Source organism: Panthera leo, chromosome A1, assembly GCF_018350215.1.
Source record: "Panthera leo isolate Ple1 chromosome A1, P.leo_Ple1_pat1.1, whole genome shotgun sequence".
NCBI lineage: Eukaryota > Metazoa > Chordata > Mammalia > Carnivora > Felidae > Panthera > Panthera leo.
Genome location: NC_056679.1, coordinates 196044164 through 196063966, shown reverse-complemented (window position 1 = coordinate 196063966; position 19803 = coordinate 196044164). Strand labels below are relative to the sequence as shown.

The window sequence follows — 19803 nt, the reverse complement described above, 5'->3', positions numbered from 1 at the left end:
TCTTTAAAGCAGATGGCTTTCACACAGCATGTTCTTTTCTGTGGAAAGTCCTTGAGAAGCCCAGACGCAAAGGAGGCTCAAAGAAATCCCACCACATTTGTCAGTGGCGCTCTCTCTGCTAACCACGGACTAGGCTCAACAAGGGATGCTCAGTGGGAAGTTCTGAGCTGGGCGTCAGGACATCTGCTGTTGATTTGCTGGGTGACTCTGGGTGACTCTGGGTAAGGGATAAACCTCTCTCAGCCTCGGTGTCTCTACTCAGGTGTGCTGAGTGAAAGGTGTGCTCTAACGTGACGGTTCCAAACCTAGAAGCATTAGAATGACATCCGATTGTAGTGGCCCCGTGATCAGAACTGCCTGCGGTGGGGCCCTGCAACTGTGTTTCTGTTGAATTGCCAGCTGATTCCAATGCCCAGGCAAGTTTGGGAATCAGCCGGTCATTCCAGGTTGGGCACTCACATATGTGAGAAAACGCTGTCCACATCGCCTTATTTTCTCTCCCCATCCCCAGTGCCTTCCTGCATCCTTGTTAATCATCACCCTGAATAGTTGATGCCAAGCAGGGTGCTGGGTGAGAATGAGGGAGCAGATGAGCTTCCAGAATGCGGCCCCTCTCAGCCTCCCACTCCTTAGTAACCGCAGGGAAGCTGAGAAAGAAGGCGGGGAGGAGGGGCAGGCACTTGCACCCCTCCGCAGGTGGAGGAGGGTCCGGTGGGGGGGGGGGACAGGACCCATCTGCTGAATTCCTGCCCCTCCACTCCAAGGCCTGGTGCCCCAGCCCCTGGAGGCAGTGCCTTCCTCCCTGCCCCCACCTTTGGCAAGGGCAGGAATCACCCCAAATCACAGAATTCTGGAACGTCAGAGGCAGACCAATCTTTTTCAGATCAAAACCATTCACTGCCGTCTTACCACCTGTACTATTATTTAATTGCTACTTTCTTTTACATTGACTCACTGTTTTTTTTTTACCTGAATGCCTACTTTAGCCCCATTCTAAGCAATAATATCTGTGAAATAACAGGTTTGATGTGCTAGTTATTTTTTGTCTAATACACATTAAAATAAATACATAATGATTTCCATTTTAAAACGTCCATCTATTTATCTCCCGAAGTCACTTTGTGCGTCACCGCACTTTCAGAAACCCGGAGCTGGTCCAGCCCTCTTGATTTACAGAGATGCAAACTGAGGCATGAGGAGAGGGGCAGCTTGCCAACGGTCACGCCAGTGGGGTGAACCTCATATTCCCACAGGCGTCTACACTGGAGATGAAGCGTGGACACCAAAGGGCTTGTGGTGGGCCTCGGTTACCCTAGTGACCTTGACCTTTAGGGAGACCTTTCTTTGGTTGTACACTGCCCCCTCCTGGTGGGTCCTTCTGCAATGTGGCTCCTCCTGGACCACGCGGCCAAGCGAGGCCCCCTCCTTGCAAGGCAGAGTTGACTGTGCTCAGGTGACACGCTGAGGCAGTCAGGGAAGGCACCGTTAAAGAGGTGGTGTTTGCACTTGGCTTTGAAGAATGACCAAACAGGGATGAGCTTGAACGCCTATCAGGCAGCTGTGATTTATTCTCCTGGTCAGCGGTTCACCCAGAGGAGGTTTGATAAGCAGGGGAGAGATGCAATGCCGAATGCAGTGTGGAGAATGGACAGGGGAGGGGGGAGCGGGGCAGATACAGCTGGAGGCAAGGGACGTGTGGCAGTGGTCCAGGGAAATGGGGTAGGGCCTGCCTCGGCCTCTACCCCACTGGGACCTCACCAAGTTAATTCCTGCCTCTGGGCCTGTTTCCTTACCCGTGAGAGGAGAAAGCCAGGCTCCATGTTCTCCAAACACTCTCTTCCAGCTCTGAGAAATAAAACCACGTAAATCAGAAATTATGCCGATGAGGTTGTGAATGGCTCCACCCTTTTGGCAGTTAATCCGGCTTTAGCTATTAAAATAAACCAGAGCATCCCCTCTGGCCTACTTTCATTCCATTCTACAAAAATTAAAGCTCCAGTCTGTAAGGACGTATTTACCAGGGTGTTAGAGCGGTGCTGTCGTATTAGCCAGAAAATGGGAAGTGAATAACCTAGGCCATGCATGCTATCTCCTCCCTCTGTCCGTCAGGAGTCCCCCGACCTTGTAGCCGGTGTCCATCCAAGCCCTGCCCTGCACTCACCAGCTTCACGGCCTGGGCCTTAACTCGCTGAGCCTCACTTTCCTCCTCCATAAACAGGGCAGGGAACCAGTTACCTGCTCCATAGGGTGCCCTGAGGGCTAAGCCAGGAAGTGCTCCCCACAGCACAGAGCCGGCTCATGGTTCAGGAGCTGCCACTCTTACTCAAAAGGCTGTGGCAGACCCCAGCGTCTGGAGAAATGGCTCTGATATATATATCACTAAGGGAAAAGTGTGAGTTGCAGCGAGAAAGAGAAGAGTGATGAAAACGCGCAAACGGGAAGGGAGGATTAAAACCCTATGCAGGGTGTCTGTCTGTGTTGGTCTGAGGGAAGGGAGGAGGTGAAGGGACTTGACCCCAGGCCCCTGAGGTTACCAGCCCGTTAGGGGAGGTTCTGGAGGGACAGGGAAAATGGGCTGGGAGTGGATGAGATGGAGGGAAGGACTAACTTGGTCTTTATACATCCTTGAATTGTTTGACTTATGATTTCAGTAATCACTTTTAAACCTTTTGTAAACCATTAAAATCTCCGATGAGGCTGAAGAAAAAAGAAAGCAAGAAATTGTCATCCAGGGAGAGGGAAGGAGGCTATGGGAAACCTCCCGGCCCAAGTGATTTGGCCCAAGGCTAACCCATTGTTACAGTGAATGAAGGGGCCATCTTTGGGTCCAGGGGGGCAAAGGCAGTCTTCCCAGATGGGCTCCTCTTTTGAGAGTTCCAATGCCAGAAGGGCCTTTGTCTAACCTCTTCAACCAAAACAATTGTTGAGGATCAGAGAGGGCAAGAGACTGGCCCAAGTTCACACAGCAGAGCCTGGCCAAAAAGGCAGTTTCCTGACTCCTGGCTCAGTAGCCACCACCCTATATGATGCTACCTTCCAACTCTGTGCGGAAGCCATCCTGCTGGGAAAAGAAGAATATCATGTCCCACCTGCTTAACTTCTTTCCGCTCCGCGGATAGTCCTTCCTTCACTCATTTCCTGAGTGCCCTCACTGTGCCCTGCTTGAGAATTCAAGGTGACTAAGGCATGCTGCTTACCCGAGAGGCACTCATCGTTAAGTGGTCTGGAAGCTTCTGGTTTCTACCACTAACAAAGACATCTTTTTCTAACTGGTAAAAAAAAATGCTCTGAGGCTAATTTTTTTTTTTTAATGTACTGTTTTGTTTGCTGCTGTCTTAATTGTTGCCATGTTATATTTGATCAGTTTAATGTTTTAATTTTGTGCTTGGGCGCTGAGGCAATTCAGTGAAGGGTATCATTCAGAAAATCAAGAAAAAAAAAAAAAAAATTGTCCACAGAAGAGGAAGCCTCCCAGGAGCTGAGGACAAAGCATAAGTGTCTGAAATGAATCTTATTAGGAACGAAACAAAATCAAACAACCTGTTGCCAGACAGAAGGTATTAGACCATCCTGGTTTTGGTTTTGTTTTTAATTTAATATCAGTTCTTCCTTTTTCCCAACGTCAGCCCAAGAGTCATCATCCCGTTCCCTTTACATTGCCTTCTAGAAGCTTCCCCATTTCTGCTTCCAGGCCTGTACTCACAGTGTGTGTCCTGCCTGATCTGCCCTCTTTCTTCTTCAGGAGATAGGCTATATGCTCTAACCACCCTTGCATTTGCCAATATTTGTTGACAGGTGTTGGGATAACACAGCCAGCAAGACAACCCCAAATCTGCCTTCAGGGAATTTATATCCTACAAAGGTGTTCATTCTCAACGGGGGTGATGATACCACAAGGGAGTGAAAATTAGTTCTTGGAGCGGTGAAAAACATCTTTGGTTTTTCCCAAAGATTTGTATGTTCATCAGCCTGTTGACTAGCTCAGTCGGTGGCCCATCCAGCCACCCAGTCAGGAACCCGGGCATTGCCATCAGTTTGAGTCGTCAACCATCTCCAGGCTCAGGCTGCTGGTTATCAGCCTCAGGGTCGCCCAGTCCACAAAGGCTTCCCCTCTCTCCCTGCAAACTGACTCCGTCTGTCTCCACTTCCCTCCCTGCCCAGAGCCCAGAGGTTGGGTACCTCTCTTGCCAACACTTTAGACTTCTGTGCCCCTTTCCCCCACCCATCTGGCAAAACCCGAGGCCTCCGGATAAACCCCACTAAGTACTTTCCCCCGGCCTGCACCTGGGTGGGAGAGCTACGAAGGGGGATATCACTCAGTGGGATGGGACAGGACACACATAAATTAACGATCGCCAGCCTCAACTGGGTTGTCAACACTGGGGATTTTGTGGGCAAGTTTGCTTCTCAACTCAGAATGCTCATTCTCCTCCTTCCTCCAGACTCTTCACCACCTCTTCCTCGCTCTCAGCAGAAGACCTTGCCTCCCACTTTGCAGAAAAAATAGAAGCTCAAGATGAAATCTCCCTTAACATCCCACTACAAACCTACATCTACATCTGCACCCGTCCTCTCTTTGTTCCTTCTTTTGGTTTTAGAGAAGTCATCCCTCCCCCTCTCTGAGACCAACCCCTCCACCCACATGCCTGATCCCTCGCACATGCCCGTGAACATCACTTACTGATTTTCTCCCCTATTCCCTACACCCCTAATTAAACTCTCTCCCCTTGATCTGCCTTTAAACAAACCCAGCTCTCTTGCACCTTAGAACACACCTCCCCCAACACGCACACACTGACCCTGTCACACTGTCTCTCTCGTCCGCTTCACTCAGAAACTTTTCAAAAGACCCACAACCTCCCTCATCCCTCCTTCAGTCATCAGACCACTGCCACCTGACTTTCCCCATCACACCACAGAAGTGGAACTCCCGAAAGCCATCAACAATCGCCATACCTGTCATTAACCCAACGCTCTTGGCTCTCTCCTCACCCCATCTGACTTCTTAGAGCATTCCCCATGGACTCGCCCCACTTTCCTGAAGCTCTGTCCTTGCCTTCCTTCCCTACACCCACGGTCCTGGGTTTTCTCCTGTCTGTTCACTCCTCAGTCTTTGCAGACACAACCTCCTGTGTGCAGCTCTAACCTGTGGGTGTGCCTCTGAGCTCCATCCCGGGTCCCCCTTCTCTCCTCTGCCCCTGTTCTGCTCCCTGGGCAGTCGGCCCTCATCCACAGCCACGATGAGCATCTCTCTACTGACAGTTCCCCGTCTTCACGGGAGTCCAAACCCAGGCTTCCAAGTGCCTACTCAACACCTGGACTCGACGTCTCAAAAGCATTGCAAGCTCCACGTGGCTAAAGTGGAACTTGTGCTTTTCATGTCCCCCTCACCACCCTCCCCTCCTCGCTCTGCCCCCATCCCAGTCCTCTCCCAGTGGTCTCTCTTTCGCAGGGCAAGTAGCTGCCTGCCAGGCTGCACAGAAACCTCAGAGTCCATCCTGACACTCTCTCTCCATTCCAACACAGCTCCATGACAATTTTACTTCCTGATGACTCTGGAATCTTCCACCACACTCCACCTTCACTGCCACCGGCATCGCCCCATTATATTCTCTCTGGATGCCTGCCTGTGCTCCTACCCCTCACTTGGCTTCCAGCGTGTACACATACACACCCTACTGCACTCTCCACTGAAAATTCACACAGGTCACATTAAAATGAAAAATCATCCTGTCCTTCTTGGACCTACACTGTCAAGTGTCTTCCTATCATACTTAAGATGAAAAGAAAGATCCTTAATGTGGAACCTGCCTCTGTCCACCTTCCATATTCCCCAATCCCCCTGTTCCTCTACGCCCTGCTATCAAGGGCCGTTCTCGCCTCTTCTCTAAGCTGCACCTTCTGCCTCAGGCCCTTTGCACTGGTTCTTCCCTCTTCCTAGGAGTCTTCCCCTCCCATCCTCACCTATACATAGTTCATATTTCCTCACAAATATCACTTCCTCAGGGAGTCCTTCCCTAACCCCTCCTTCCTGTTAAATGCTCTCATGACAATGGTTAACATACATAGAAGCACAGCACTATTGTTCGGAGCCCTTCTGAGCATTTCTGTTTAGAAGGCAGTTACTCCTCGTGACAACCCTACGATGTAGAAAGTATAATTATCTCTATTTTACAGATGAAGAAGCTGAGGCACAGAGAAGTTATGTAACTTATCCAAGGTTCCCTAGTGAACAAGAAGCAAAGCCAGAATCTGAACCCTAGCCCTGTGACTCCTGCCCTGTGTTTACTGTTCCATAAGAAAACTCTATCCTTTTCCTATCTGCATGTTCTCGCTGTTTGTAACAATGTGTTTGTATGACTGTTTGTTTAGCGTGTCTCCAGCGTGTCTCCCGCTTTAGACTCTAAGCTCTGTTGGGGCGAAGATTACTTCATCCCCAATAGTAGGTGCTCAATAAATATTTTTTGGTAAATGGCTGAATGCAGACTCGTCTCCTCCCCCTTTCTCACTCACTGCATTCAGTCACCTAGCCCTGGCCCTGGTTCTTCCCAGAGCAGCAGTAACCCTAGGAGGTTCAGTTATGTGTTTATGTGCATCCTAAAACTGGAAGGAAAATGTTACGTCTGTACACATTCAAAATTTTCTACAGCAGGGTGCCTGGGTGGCTCAGTCCGTTGAGCGTCAGACTTGATTTCGGCTCAGGTCATGATCCCTGGGTCGTGGATCGAGCCCTGCATTGGGCTCTGTGCTGAGTATGGAGTCTGTTTAGGATTCTCTCTCTCTCCTTCTGCCCCTCTGAAAAAAAAAAGGGGGGGGGGGGGAATATTTTTAATTCTCTACAGCAAAGTCTAGGTGGTTCATGCTGTCTCCAGTTTCTCAATGGGTTCATGAAGTTAAAAGGAACTGATGCAAATATTCCCCAGCCTACTTCATCCTCTCCCTGCCAACCTCTCCTCAACAAGTACAACAACCTTACATCTAGTTTTTGCTCTCCACGCATCCATCTCTGCATTTTGATGATAGCAATCTTTTAAAAACACAAACCCAGGTCACCCTCCTACATAAAACCGGAGATTCTCTATCACCCTTGGAACAAAGTGCAGGCTCTGCTGGGCAGGAGAGGGTGCTGTAGGGCCTATTTCTTCCCCCATCCTCCTGTGTCCTTACTCTTCCCTCTTTCCCACAACTACAGCCCACCAGCACAAACTGGGTTCTATGTTTGGGCTTCCCAGCCTATACCGGGTGGTTTCTCCTGTCTGTATACAGGCACTGCCCTCTACCTGGAATGCCAGTCCTGTCTTCTGCAGAATCAGAAATTCCTATTGCATCTTTAAGCCTCAAGCTAGATATCTCTTTGGGGTTAGGTGCCCCTCCTCCCTGCGTCCATAGGCTGTGCCTATCCCTGACAATGCGCTCAAGGCATTGAACCATAGTTGCTTGGTTACCGACTCTCCTCCTTTTGAGCTTTGAGGGCAGCCACCATTTCTTAGTCATCTTTTTATCCCTCCATTCTAGGTGAACACTAGCCTAAGGTATGGTGCTCAAAAACGGTTTATGCAGTGAATGAATAATTATAAGTAGTCATGGGTCCTAAAAAAAATCTGTGAAATGAATAAGAGTGGGTAACTAGAAGTTCGGGACCAGAGAGAGATGCAGATTTAAGATGTTCAGAGATGGGTAAGACCCTATCGCACCCGTCAGAGCTAACATGGAAGACAAACGCGGGCAGTGAACGAGTCTGGACGAGGTAAGGGGGAATCATTCATCTCAAGGCTGGGAGGAGGGTCTAGGTCTCAACACGCCCTCCTCCCGCCAATGGGAGGCCTCGTAACCCTCCAAGCCTCCGCCCCTTTCACCCGCTTGGGGCGGGGCTGGCCACTCCAGGAGATAAGACTACACTTCCCGGCGCGCCTCGCGGCCAGGGCGAACGAGGAGCCGGAAGTGGGCCGCGCGAGGTCTAAGGGCACGAGGGAAGTGGCGGGCGGGGACTCAGGGGGGCGTGCAGGTGAGCCGACTGGCAGGGGTTTGCCGGCATGGCTGAGGCCAGGAAGCGGCGGGAGCTTCTTCCCCTGATCTACCAGCATCTGCTGCAGGCGGGCTACGTGCGCGCGGCGCGGGAAGTGAAGGAGCAGAGTGGCCAGGTGAGCGTGCGCGGGCCGTGTGCGAGGGCCGCGTGCTAGATCTGGAGAGATGCTGCCTGCGCCCCCTCCCGTGGCGGCCTGGCGTGCGCCCAGAGCCGGACTCTGCGGTGGCCCGGGAAGCGACCAGGGGTACCGAAGGAGCCGCAGCCTCTGCACACTTCGGCTTCCTGTCGCTCTGGGCCTCAGTTTCCCGAGCTGTGCAGTGGGCGGGCCGGGATGGGAGATCCGACGCGGAGGGCTTTGTAATTCCCGCGCCCCTTACCTCCACCCCTTCCTGGTAGCGGCGGTTTAAAGTTTCCGAAGTCTCTGGCCACGTGGCTCCGCGGGCCGAGAAGGTTGCTGAGAGCCTGAGGGGTGGATCGCGACCGGCCCCCAGGGGAGGGTGAGGAGGCGAAAGAGGGAACCGAGGCGAAGGGGCTCGTGGCCCCTTAGTTGAGCTGAAGCTCGGGCCCTTATCCCTCCCGTATGGAGTCGGGCAGCTTTGGGATTCGAGCTTGTGGTGGAGTCATTGCACACTTCATTCATTCTTTTCAGCAACTCCTGAACTAGCGCTCAGGGTGCTGATGATAGAGTGTTGAGCACAGTCCCCCGGCCCTAGTAGAGTTTACGGTCTAAATCCAGTAGGGGAGGTAGACATAAAGAATCGCAAAAGTAACTGTACACTTAACACATTAAGTGCCAAGGATGAGAGGCGTAGGGCGATAAGACAGGGATGGCAAGTTAGTTGCCTGTGTCAGGGACACCCAGGACAGCTTTCCTGAGGAAACGGATGTTGATTTGAGACCTGAGAGAAGAGAGGTGGATATTCAGGCAGAGGGGCACATGCCCTGTGGTGGGAGGGAACTCGTTGCATTTGTACTGGCCTCTAGAAATTCCATCGTGGCTGAAGGGTGGAGTACAGGGTGACCGGGGGGCTGACTGGAGCCCCACGGTAGTCTGGTCTTCATCTGAAGAGCAGTGGTAAGCCACTGGAGAGTTTTAAATCAGTAAGGTGGATATTGACCTGATTAGTCAGCCCTCTGGCTGTGGTGTAGGCTCTGGTCCTGATGCTTGTTCCCAGGATCTGCATAGTCTAAAGGGTGATGGGCCCTAAGACATGATCAAAGCTTTTCCCAACCCTCTCCGGACCTTGACTGCCTTGGGCAAGAAACATTACCCGTCTTCATTGGGGCATTTGCCGAGGCAAAAGTATCCTGTCCTCATGGAGCTTACATCACAGCAGGGGCAGACAGATGACAAATCTTTAAAAGCAAAAACAAAAACAAAAAAAAACTAAAGATACCGTGTGTCAGGTGATCATATGAGCCATAAAAATAAGGCAGGCAAGGAGGATAAGGAATGTCAGGGTTCAGTTATAAATAGGGTGATCAGGAAGCCCCACTGAGAAGGTGACATTTGGCTAGAGACCTGAAGGAAGTGAGGGAGTGAGCTGTGTGGTTAGCAGGAGAGAGCATTCTAGACAGACAGAATAGCAAGCCCAGATGGGGCCGGTGGCCTGACACATTTGAGGGACAGTGAGGAGGCCAGAGTGCCTGGGGAAGAGCAGGGTAAAACGGACTATTGGAGTCTCCCTGTTATCAGCTCATGTGCTGGGCACTGACTAGAATATCTTGTTCAGGCTCGACAGCACCCTGGGTGCTGCTCTTATCCCTGTGTTAGAAAGAAGGAGCCTGAAGTGTGAAGAGGTAAAGAGATGAGCTCAGCCAGTTAACACAGGAGCTCTGTCTGACTCCAGATGTACCCTCTTGGCCACTCTGCCCACGTCCCTGACACTGCTGTCACCTTACGTTGCTTTACTCAACCTCCCTGGGGTGATTGACACCCTCGGTTCTTGACATTTGCAGAGTGGGCCATCTGGCCTCGGCTCCAAAGGGCTGGATTCCACCCGCTTCCCTCTGCGTCTGTCAAGGGACTGGCGCCGTTTGGTTTAGTCTCTTCCCAGCAGATGAGTGGACTGCGGTCATGCCACCTGGACGCCTTGGATGTTTGGGCTGTGGTTCGTACTGCCCTGGGACGATTGACCCACCTGACCTTTAAAAGACTTTAGAAAGGTCAGGGGTAGAAAAAGCCCCGTCTTGTGGCCTCTGAGCGTGGTGAGTGTCAGGGAGCTGGATAATGCTAGCCTGGCACATTCCAACTCCAGGTTCTCAAAGGTACCCCTCACTAATGTGTTGTCTTAAAAGGTTTTGGCTGGAAGGACTTGCCCTGCTTGTCTCTGGAAGGTTTGAGTGGCACTGACGGGGCCAAGCAGACATATTTCCCTGAGCAAAAAGTCTCCCATGAGGCTGTGGAGAGTTGGGCCCAAAGAGGACCCTTATTGTGCCGAGGGGTTAATTGCTGCTTTCTCTTTACTTCTCTGCAGAAAAGTTTCCTGGCTCAGCCTGTAACCCTTCTGGACATCTATACTCACTGGCAACAGTAAGTCCGACGAGGCCTCAAGAGTGGAGTAGGGACAGCCCAAGCTGTCAGCTTGAAATAAGCTAGGATGCTAATCTGGTCTGCAGTCTGCCTCCATAGCCCAGTGTGGGCACCAGTGTTGCCCCCAGGAAGCCAGGTCGCACATGGGGGTGCCCGATAGGGAGAAAGGACGTTGGGAGCCGTAATCAGTGCTCTTAAGGACCAGAGCTTCTCGGCTGCTTGTTACTCATCCGGTCAACAAACACGTATTGAGTACCTACCTCCTAAATGCTGGGTCCTGCTCTAAGTATGGAGACACTGTCATGAGTGAGACAGACATGGTTCCTTCTTTCCTGGAGCCGATATTGGAGTCACGGAGGTAGGCACGCCTCAGCGAATGAAAGAAATGTAAAATTAAAATGATGGTAAAGCTTATGAAGAGGACTTGGTGCCAAAACCAGGTAGGCTAGCCTCATTTAGGGGTTTAAGGAAGGTTTCCCTGTGGTGACCTTTGATTTGAGAGCTGCGGGGAGCGGGGAGTGAACCAGGGAGTAGTAGGTCTCATGAGGCAGGAGTTCACCTGGCATTGAGAACTGTGGGTGCTGAAGCCTATAGCTGCAGTCACAGGACGGATAAGGCTGGGCAGTTGGTGGGGCCCACCTCACTCTGGATCTGAATGTCTGTGGTGAGGAGCTGTGTCTTTGCCCCAAGAGCAGCGGGAGCCCCAAAAGGGGGGAGTAGAGAGCAGCGAGGTCACTGCAGGACAGCTTGGCTAGTCGGGGTGTGGACACCATCATCCAGGCAAGAGCTTGTGGCGCTTAGATGGGAATAATGGGGTAGACAGTCAGCCGATTCCAGGAATATTAGGGGGTGAGACTGGGAGCTGGGGATGGTCTAGAGGGGCAGTCTAGTTGACTCCCAGGTGCCTGGCTTGTGCACCTGCATGGAAGGTGGGCCTGAGTGTGGAGCTGGAAGCGAATGCAATTGGAGGGAAAGATTTCAAGGACCTGTTGAGTGCAAAATGTCTGAAACATGCAGAAAGAAGGAAGGGGTGATAATCCAAGGGCATGTCAACAAAGGAATGGTTTGGGAGGGAGGGAGGGGATAATCATTGTCTCCACAAAGTGGCCTGACCCACAGTCAACCAGGGAAGTGAAGGGCCTGCAATCATGTCCCATGGGGAATGATTGGAAAGTACTGAATTGTCCAGGGTGGAAAAGAGCAAAGGGGCAGGTGATGTGTCTGCACATCTTTGAGGACAAAGGAAGTGGGGCGTTCTCTGGGGCTCTGAGAGGCTGAAGTAGAACCCATATGTACCGTTTTAGGGAGACAGGTTTCAATTTCTGAATAGAAGCACTTGGTCATCAGAGCTGTCCAGAAATGAGATAGGCTATGGTTCCCTATCATCAGAGGTGTGTAAGGAAAGGCAAGAATGGTGTGGAAGAGATCGCAGCTTCCAATGGAGAGCTAAGGTCTTTGAAAGTCCTGTCAGCTCTCAGTTCTTGGCTTTCCTCTGCTGCTAAGGTAAGGTCAGAGCATAGGGCCCACCCTGCACTTCCTCTCCATCACCGCCTCCAACTTGCCCAGGTGTCTGGGTATGACAGCACTTCCTTCCTTAGAGAACTGCCTCAGTGAGCCCTTCCTTGTCACTGGCCCCTTCTGTGGGTGAGGGGTACTAACAAGAACGAGGACCTCACACCCACCAGAGGTGGCCTCGCCTGATGGTTCCCAGCAAAGTTCAAACCCAACAACTAGCTGTGTGAGCTTGGGCAGACTTGGCTTCCTTGAGTCTGTATGTTCATCTTTATCTGTAAAATATAATAATAGTAAATCAGGGGGCATCTGGGTGGCTCAGTCAGTCAGGCATCTGACTTTGGATCTCATCTCAGGTCTTGATTCTGAAGTTCAAAGGTCATGAGTTCAAGCCTGGTGTTGGGTTTTGCGCTGGACTTGAAGCCTATTTAAAAACATAAGAAAATAAAATAAAATAAAATAAAATAAAATAAAATAAAATAAAATAAAATAAAATAAAATCAAAAGGTAGTAAATCAGGTGCTAAACCTGACCATCAGAGGCATTTGTCCCGTAGGTATTTATTGAGCAGCTACTATGCATCAGAACTGTTCTTGATATATCTGGAAACAACCAGAGAGAAATCCCTGCCCTTGTGAAACATTCTGTTGGGAGGAGGGAGAGGGGCAGAATGAATTGATAAGTGTAATAAATGAAACCTGTTTTTCAGGGGGGATTCCCAACAAGTGGCCTTCCTGGGAACAAGGGACCCACATCCCAAACTGTGGCAGAGCATGTCTATCCCAGCTGGAGAAAATGGGACATAGACAGTGATTCCCTTGGGATGGGAGGGTGAGGTCACAGGAGCTGGTACTTGAAAGTTCCAGGGACTGAGCCATCTGGGTGCTTGTCCCGCTGATGCCCAAAACTTACTCTTTGACCCTGAGCAAGTCACGGAGTCGTTCATTTTTTGAGATGTGTGCTATGTGCTGAAGATACTTAGCGAGCTAGCAGAGGTTCCTGCCAGCCCCTCCCCCCGCCCCGGGTTTGACCTTGTAGTGAGGGAGTCAGGCAGGAAGTAAGTAGAATAACAGGAGAGAGAAAAGTGCTCTGAAGAAAATGAAACAGGATGACAGAGTGGAGAATGTCAGGGGGAGGGCAATCATGATCAGGGAGGGGCTTTGAAGAAGCTGTATTGGAGATGAGGCCTAAGGGACAAGAAGGAGCAGGGCTTCCAGAAAGAGGGCACTATAGGTGCTCTAAGTTCTGGAGGAGGGAGAACCCAGATGATTCTATGAACAGCCCACAGGTGCTGGCACATACCAGTCAGTGATGGCTAGCTGCTGTGACTATGTAAGGTTACTGATTATTTTGGAGACTAATAGTTGTACAACCAGTGTATGAAATGGGTGAAAAGGCAGAATACAAGTGTATCTACGCTGTGTTTTCAAACTCTGCGCATTTCCTGGCGGGGGTTGTGGGCGGGGGGCGGGGGGGGGGGGGTCTTTCTTGTCAAATCTCCTGGCCTTGCCCTTGTCACCTGGTTGGTACAGCTAGTTACCCTTGTCCTGCAGGACGTCAGAGGTTGGCCAGAAGCGGAAGGCAGAGGAAGATGCAGCGCTGCAGGCTAAGAAGACCCGTGTGTCCGACCCCATTAGCAGCTCAGAGAGCTCAGAAGAGGAGGAGGAGGCAGAGGCCGAGACCGCCAAAGCCAGTACGAGTCCCACGCCCCGGGGGAGCCTCGGTCATTGGTGTTGGTGGGAGCTCAGCCCAGGGCCCTGCAGCTCTGGGGAACAGGCTTTTGGATATTGGGTTGTTCCAGGGGAGAGTCCACCTCCAGGTTCCCCTCCAGTGGGCCCTGGGAAGACCAGGACCTTCTAGAGAGAAGGTTGGAGGGCCCCACATACCTACTGCAGTATTTATTTGAACCCTTTCTCATGGCAGACGTTGTGTCCGAGGTACTGGGAATCCAGTGGTGAACAAAAACTTAGCTGGGCCCTTACAGCCTAACTTGGGGTACAACAGCCACATTTTTACAAGCCCCCAGGTGATTCTGACAAAGGTGGAAAGAAGCCTGCGTTTGTAGAAAAACCGCTGGAAAGATTGCAGAGAGGGCAGTTGGCAGGCACCTTTTCTGCGTGACCTGTGGCTGCTGGGGGAGCGGCTGGCTTTCCTGTTGTTTTGGACGCGTGCAGGTTAGCCCTGGAAGGCTGTCCCGGGCACTCTGGTTTCAGAGCATTGGCAGGGTTGACCCCGTGAGGCCTTCACAGCCCCTTCTCCCCAAGTCCTCCCGACAGTTTGTGTTTTAACCAACAGATTTTGACTCCACAGAGGAATCATCCTTTTTCTCTGCAAGGTTATTAGCTTTTGCTTACATAGAAGGTGATTTCTTGATTCTTAAATGTATTTTCTGATTGTAAAGGAAATACAGGATTCATTATGGATATGCAAATTACTTGTTAAAAAGGCAGGAAAAAAAATTTACCCACATTTTTGCCACCTACGATTTGGCAAATTATTCTTCCATTAATTTTTCCTGAGCATGTTTTTAAAAATATTCAAGATCATATTAAATACATATCTTATATCTTCATCTTTTAAAATTATAAATGCAAAACAAGTCCACTTTGAACTATATGTAAGCATATGGAAGAAAAATGAGAGGTTTTCTATTCTACCCTGGAAGGGTCCCTTTTACCCCCTGAATGCATCCTGGTGGGTAGCTTTAAAACTGTCCCCTGCGCATCTAGTCATACAGATAGCCGTGCATACGTGCATGTCCACACCCACACACTATGTAAAAGCAAAAATTGTTCAATTTCATACTGACTGATATTTGATCTTAATGGATTTTTATTTCATGAATTTTTTCTATGATAAGGGAATCGTTGCAAGAAACACGCTGAAATGTTTGTGGGCAACATGATACGATGTCTGGCATTTTTTTTTCAGAATAGTACTTGATGGGGAAGGGTACTGGAGAGGCCGGTTGACATCACACAGGCCATAAGCTGGTAATGGTTGGGACTGTGTGGTTCGCTGTACTTCCTCTCTACTTACAGATGTGTCTAAAAAAGAGAGGGAGATGGAGTTAAATGCCAGGAAGAGAGTCAGACCATGCCATTCATCTCAGCAGTGTCCCATGTCACAGCATACCCTAGAAATCTTACCCTGTCTGACATTTGGGGAGACAAGTTTCCTGCTGGAAGATCACCCAGAATCTGTAGGTCTCAACATCTCACCAGTTCCCGGTCTCATAGTTCAGCTCCTTTTCCCAATACAAACTGTTGAAATCCCGAGCAGCTTTCTCTGTGGACCAGGGGCTGGTTGCCTGACTGCTGCCCCTGTCCTGCTGAGTGACTCTCGGGGCCGCAGCGTGGTAGCCTGTGGGGATGGCCCACCCTGAAGTCATGTGGTGCCTTCGAGGGGATCTGCAGCGGCACTGTGAGCCAGTGCTTCCTTTTCTGGGGTCTTCAGTGTCTCGTGCCATCAGGGAGTTGGGGCTCCATGGGGGATGCACACCCGTGGCTTTCGTGTTGCCCCGCTCTCCTGCTCCTGCTGGATGTGGCTCGTGCACCCCAGAGCTCTTTCCCACAAGTCTGGGCTCAGTCTCAGATGCTCAGGCCAGCACCAGGCACAGCCATACCAATTGAATCGTTAGGTGAGCTGAAACCTGTTGGCTGTTCTTAAATGAGAAAAAAAAGCTCATCTGGTTCATGCAGCGGGTGTCTGTGTCTTGCAGCCCCAAGACTGGCGCCCACCAACTCCTCGGTTCCGGGGGCAGTTGTGCCATCAGGCACGAAAGAAAAAGCCAGGGTGAGTAGGACCACCTCCAAGCTGTCGCCCTTTGGGAGTTACGTGCCCTGTAGGGGGACAGTCCCCTGTGTCAGAGAAGGATAGGGTTATGAGCAGTTACCCAACCTGGATTCAGTTCTGGGCCTTTATCACCAGCTGTGTGATCCTGGTGACTCCTTTACCTCTCTGGGCCTCAGTTTCCTTTTCTATAAAATGGAGGTGATGCCCCACTGCTTTGGGCTGCTGGGCACATCATGCACCTGTAACAATTTCTTTCCTCCTTCATCCGTGCATTCACCTGTTCAGCCAACGGCCTGTTACTGATCCAGTTACTTTCCAGGCACCGTGGGAGGCAGTGGGGGCACCACAGTGAGTAAGACACCTGTGGGTCTGAAAGCTGGAAAACCATTTTCTAGACTGCAGCTCCTGAGAAGGTAGAATACTGTTGCTGGTAGTCCACAAAGCAGCATCACAGACGTGTAAAGCACACGTCCCTGAGATACCTGGAATGCCAACTACAGCACGAGGTAGTGAGGACGGCCGCAGCAGGCTGCCAATTACTGCTTAGCCAGTAACTCCTGGGTCCCAAGAGCTGTAATTTGGTTTTCTCCATGCCTCTGTGAGGGGAGGTACCGTTCTCAGCCCCATCTTAAAGGTGAAGAAACAGACCAAGGGAGGTAATCCGTCCGAACTCCTACGCCTGGGAAGCGGTCTGTGCTGGTCATTCACCAGGCCACACCCAGCGTGTCTGTCACCCCCGTCCTTTGTAGGCAAAGACCAAGAAGGCCGGCAAGGTGGTGAACTCCACACCGCATCCTGCCGCTGGGAAGGCGGTGGCCCACCTTCTGTCTGGGAGGTCACCTAAGAAGTCAGCAGGGCCTTCAGCGAATACCATCCTGGCCTCAGAAACTGAGGAGGAGGGCAGTGTCCAGGCCCTCAGAACCACGGCCAAGCCTGGTGAGCGTCCCCAACTTGTAGACGCCAAGCCCCCTGAGTTTGGGCTGGGGAGGCAGGCCCGGCACTGCTTTGTCAAGCTCTGGGACGTTCTGGAATTTAGAGGTCTGTCTCCATGGCAGTAAGGCCCCGCACCGCCCCAATAAGGGAGGGTCTGCTGCAGGGACATGTCAGCTTTGCTAAGAGAGTTTGAGCAGCCCAGGTGATGGTGGAGCATTTTCTGGTTTATTGCTCTCAGCTGGGTACAGGGCCCACTGTGGAGGCTGAGGCTAAACCGAGGCCTGGGTTCGCTCCAGTTTCTCGTGTGAAATAGGCGTTTGCCCTGCCTGCCTCAGTGTGATGATGGAAGGAGATGCCCGGACTAGCAGACGGTGGCTTGTGTGTGGTAGGACCTAGCATGAGTCTTCCCGGGGTCACAGAGGTGTGGGCAACACAAGCATACGAGTGGCACGTGCCTCAGCTATGGGGCTTCAAGGTAGGTGGGGCTGAAGGTCCGCACTCGGGAAGCAAGCACAGGCACCTGCGTCTCATTTCCTGGCCTGGCAGAGAGCCGGGGAGGGGAGTCCGGAAGGGCAGGCCCTCAGTCCTCTCCCGCTTCGTCCCCCAGGAATGGCATCGGCCAGCCAGGCTGACAGCTCCAGCGAGGAGACCTCCACCTCGAGCGATGAGACATATGTGGAGGTAATTGCCACCCGTCCTCGGGAGCTGCCTCTGCAAACCTCTAACCCTCCCAGGGGCCTGGCCGGGGCTTCGCACACCAGCGGGGCCAAATCAACCGAGCAAGTGTTTCAGGGTGACCGGGAGCTGGAAAGGCTGAGGCCTGGGGAACGGAGCCAGGTGCTGTCGTCACACCACGGGTGTGAAAAAGGTCTAGGGTTGGGGGGGGAGAGATGCCGTCCAGTGTGTAAGACCAGGGAAGGCTTCCTGGGAGAGGTGGCACTGGAGCAGGGCCTTGACACACAGAGGATTCTCCAGGAAGGGATGTGGGGGCAGGGTTCAAGCAGAAAGAGCTGCACGAGCCCAGGGGCAGGCGGGTGGCCGACCTGCGGTGTGGTCCGGGTGAGTTAGGCGAGGCTGCTGAGTGGTTCTGGGTGGATGCCAGTCCTGGGCGCTTGGTCAGAGACGGTCAGGTCTTGGTCTGTGGCCTCATCTCTGCTCTGAACTGTGACCCGGAAGTCCTTCCTTATTGTGCAGCTGGGCCTTGGGAATCTAGTGGCAGCACGAGGTGCGTGATTGCTGCTGCTATGGGGACGTGGGAGGTGGGGGGGTCCCGCAGAAGTCTGACCTCAGTGCTCATGGTTACTATAAAGGGAGAATGTAGAGAGCCCTGAGGGGCCGTAACAAAAATGTGAATGAGGTGAAAGTGCCTTAATTAAGAGGAGATCAGAGGTAGGCAGGGGGCCACATCCCTGGGGTGCCTGGAGTACTTCTCACCTCCTGCCTCACCCAGTAACCTGTGAAGGTGGAGACCTTCCTCCCATCCACTCCAGGCCTATCCTCTCCCCACGTCCATCCCCACTTTCAGGCGCTGGGTACAGCCATAAGAGCACCAGGCTCCCATTCCTACTTGGCCCTGGGAAACCAGCAGCCAAACACACAGCATTGGTGGGCCAGAGGCCAGCACAGGGCCCTGGCAGCAGCGAGGAGTTTGCGATTGAGGAGATGGCTGCCCCAGAAACCCAGGGTCAGGTGAAATCTACCTGATGACGGAGGTGGAGGTAGGGTACTGCCTGCCTTAGGAACGTCAGAATTTTAGAAGTCTACGAAAGAGCCCATGGAGGAAAGGAATGTGCCCAGGGTACCTCGGCAAGCCTGGCATTCAGATCCTGGCCTCCCAGCCCCTGGGAAGGCCACCATGATCGGATACCCCTGTAGTTGAAGGGGCAGATAGGGTGGGCCTTCTGGTTGAGAGAGGCTGCCCCTGTGTGCCAGGCAGCAGGAGAGCATAGTGGATGGGAGTTCTGCCCACAAGGCGACACAGACATGGGTTCTAGTCATGACTTTGCCCTTAGTGTTGGTCTTGAGTGACTTAACCTCCCTGAGCTTCTTGTCCTTTTCTGGAAAATGGGTGTAAAGATAGCATCTGACTTGGAGTTCTTTGAGAATTGGATGATGTTAGGAAAGGGCTTTGTAAACCATGAAACCTCTCATAGCCCTCAGAGGCAAAGATTATTATTTCTTCTCTAATTGCATCCTCTTGTTCCAGGTGAAACCTTCAGTAAAACCACCCCAGGTCAAAACCTCACCAGCCCCTGCCAAGGACTCCCTAGGGAGAGGGGCAGCCCCAACCCCTGGGAAGTCAGGGGATGTGACACCCCAAGTCAGAGGAGGTGCCCTGACCCTAGCCAGCAAGGCCAAGAAGCCAGAAGAGGACTCAGAGAGCAGTGAGGAGTCGTCTGAGAGTGAGGAGGGGGCCCCTTTGGAGCCGCCCCACCAGGTGAGTCCTGGGGGCAGACCACCCCTCGGCGTCCTCAGGTCCCCCGGAGGCTGCCGAATGGCTATATAAGGAGCACCTCGTCTCCTCTGCCAGATAAGACTCACCTTGGGGTTTGGGGAGCAGGAGATGGGGGTATGAAAACTGAAGGGCAAGGGCAGCTGGGCTTGTCAGTCCCCTATGGAAATTGCCTTCTTGTCCGAACCGCAGCCTGGAAGAGCTACTTCCCACAGGGTGGCCTTGCACCCTCCTCTCTGTCAGCAACTCCCCTTTACCTCAGTTTTCCTGTCTCGAGAATGGGATATGGCCAGCCGGTCCTATTGTGAAGGGACTTAAGTTTTAATTGCCTAGTCCTCTGGCTTCTTCGGCCAAGTCATGGCTTCTTAGCTAACAGGAATCTTTACCTTCCATCTGCCGGGACCCACTCCTCTGGGCTGGGTGGCCAAGACTCTGGGTGCATCTGAAGGGAAAGCAGAGGGGCTGGGAAGCTGTTGGAGTCGGAGAGCCAGGAGGAGGAAGCATCAGACAGTGGTGGTAAAAGGCCCCAAAGCTGGCCCGGTGAGGCCCAGG

At 52.1% G+C, this 19803-nt stretch overlaps 1 protein-coding gene across 6 annotated transcripts in view; it reads left to right on the top strand.

The window, feature by feature from the left end:
- The first annotated feature begins 8005 nt into the window (after positions 1 to 8005).
- Positions 8006 to 19803, top strand: part of TCOF1 (treacle ribosome biogenesis factor 1) — a 39347-nt gene continuing 27549 nt past the window's right edge. For all 6 annotated transcript variants that reach the window (XM_042949253.1, XM_042949271.1, XM_042949263.1 and 3 more), the window contains exons 1-7: positions 8006 to 8141; positions 10504 to 10559; positions 13625 to 13764; positions 15793 to 15866; positions 16616 to 16802; positions 17407 to 17480; positions 19006 to 19236. In XM_042949253.1, coding sequence (XP_042805187.1) covers positions 8034 to 8141; positions 10504 to 10559; positions 13625 to 13764; positions 15793 to 15866; positions 16616 to 16802; positions 17407 to 17480; positions 19006 to 19236 — 870 coding nt within the window. In that variant the 5' untranslated portion in view covers positions 8006 to 8033. The remainder of the gene's footprint in view (positions 8142 to 10503; positions 10560 to 13624; positions 13765 to 15792; positions 15867 to 16615; positions 16803 to 17406; positions 17481 to 19005; positions 19237 to 19803) is intronic.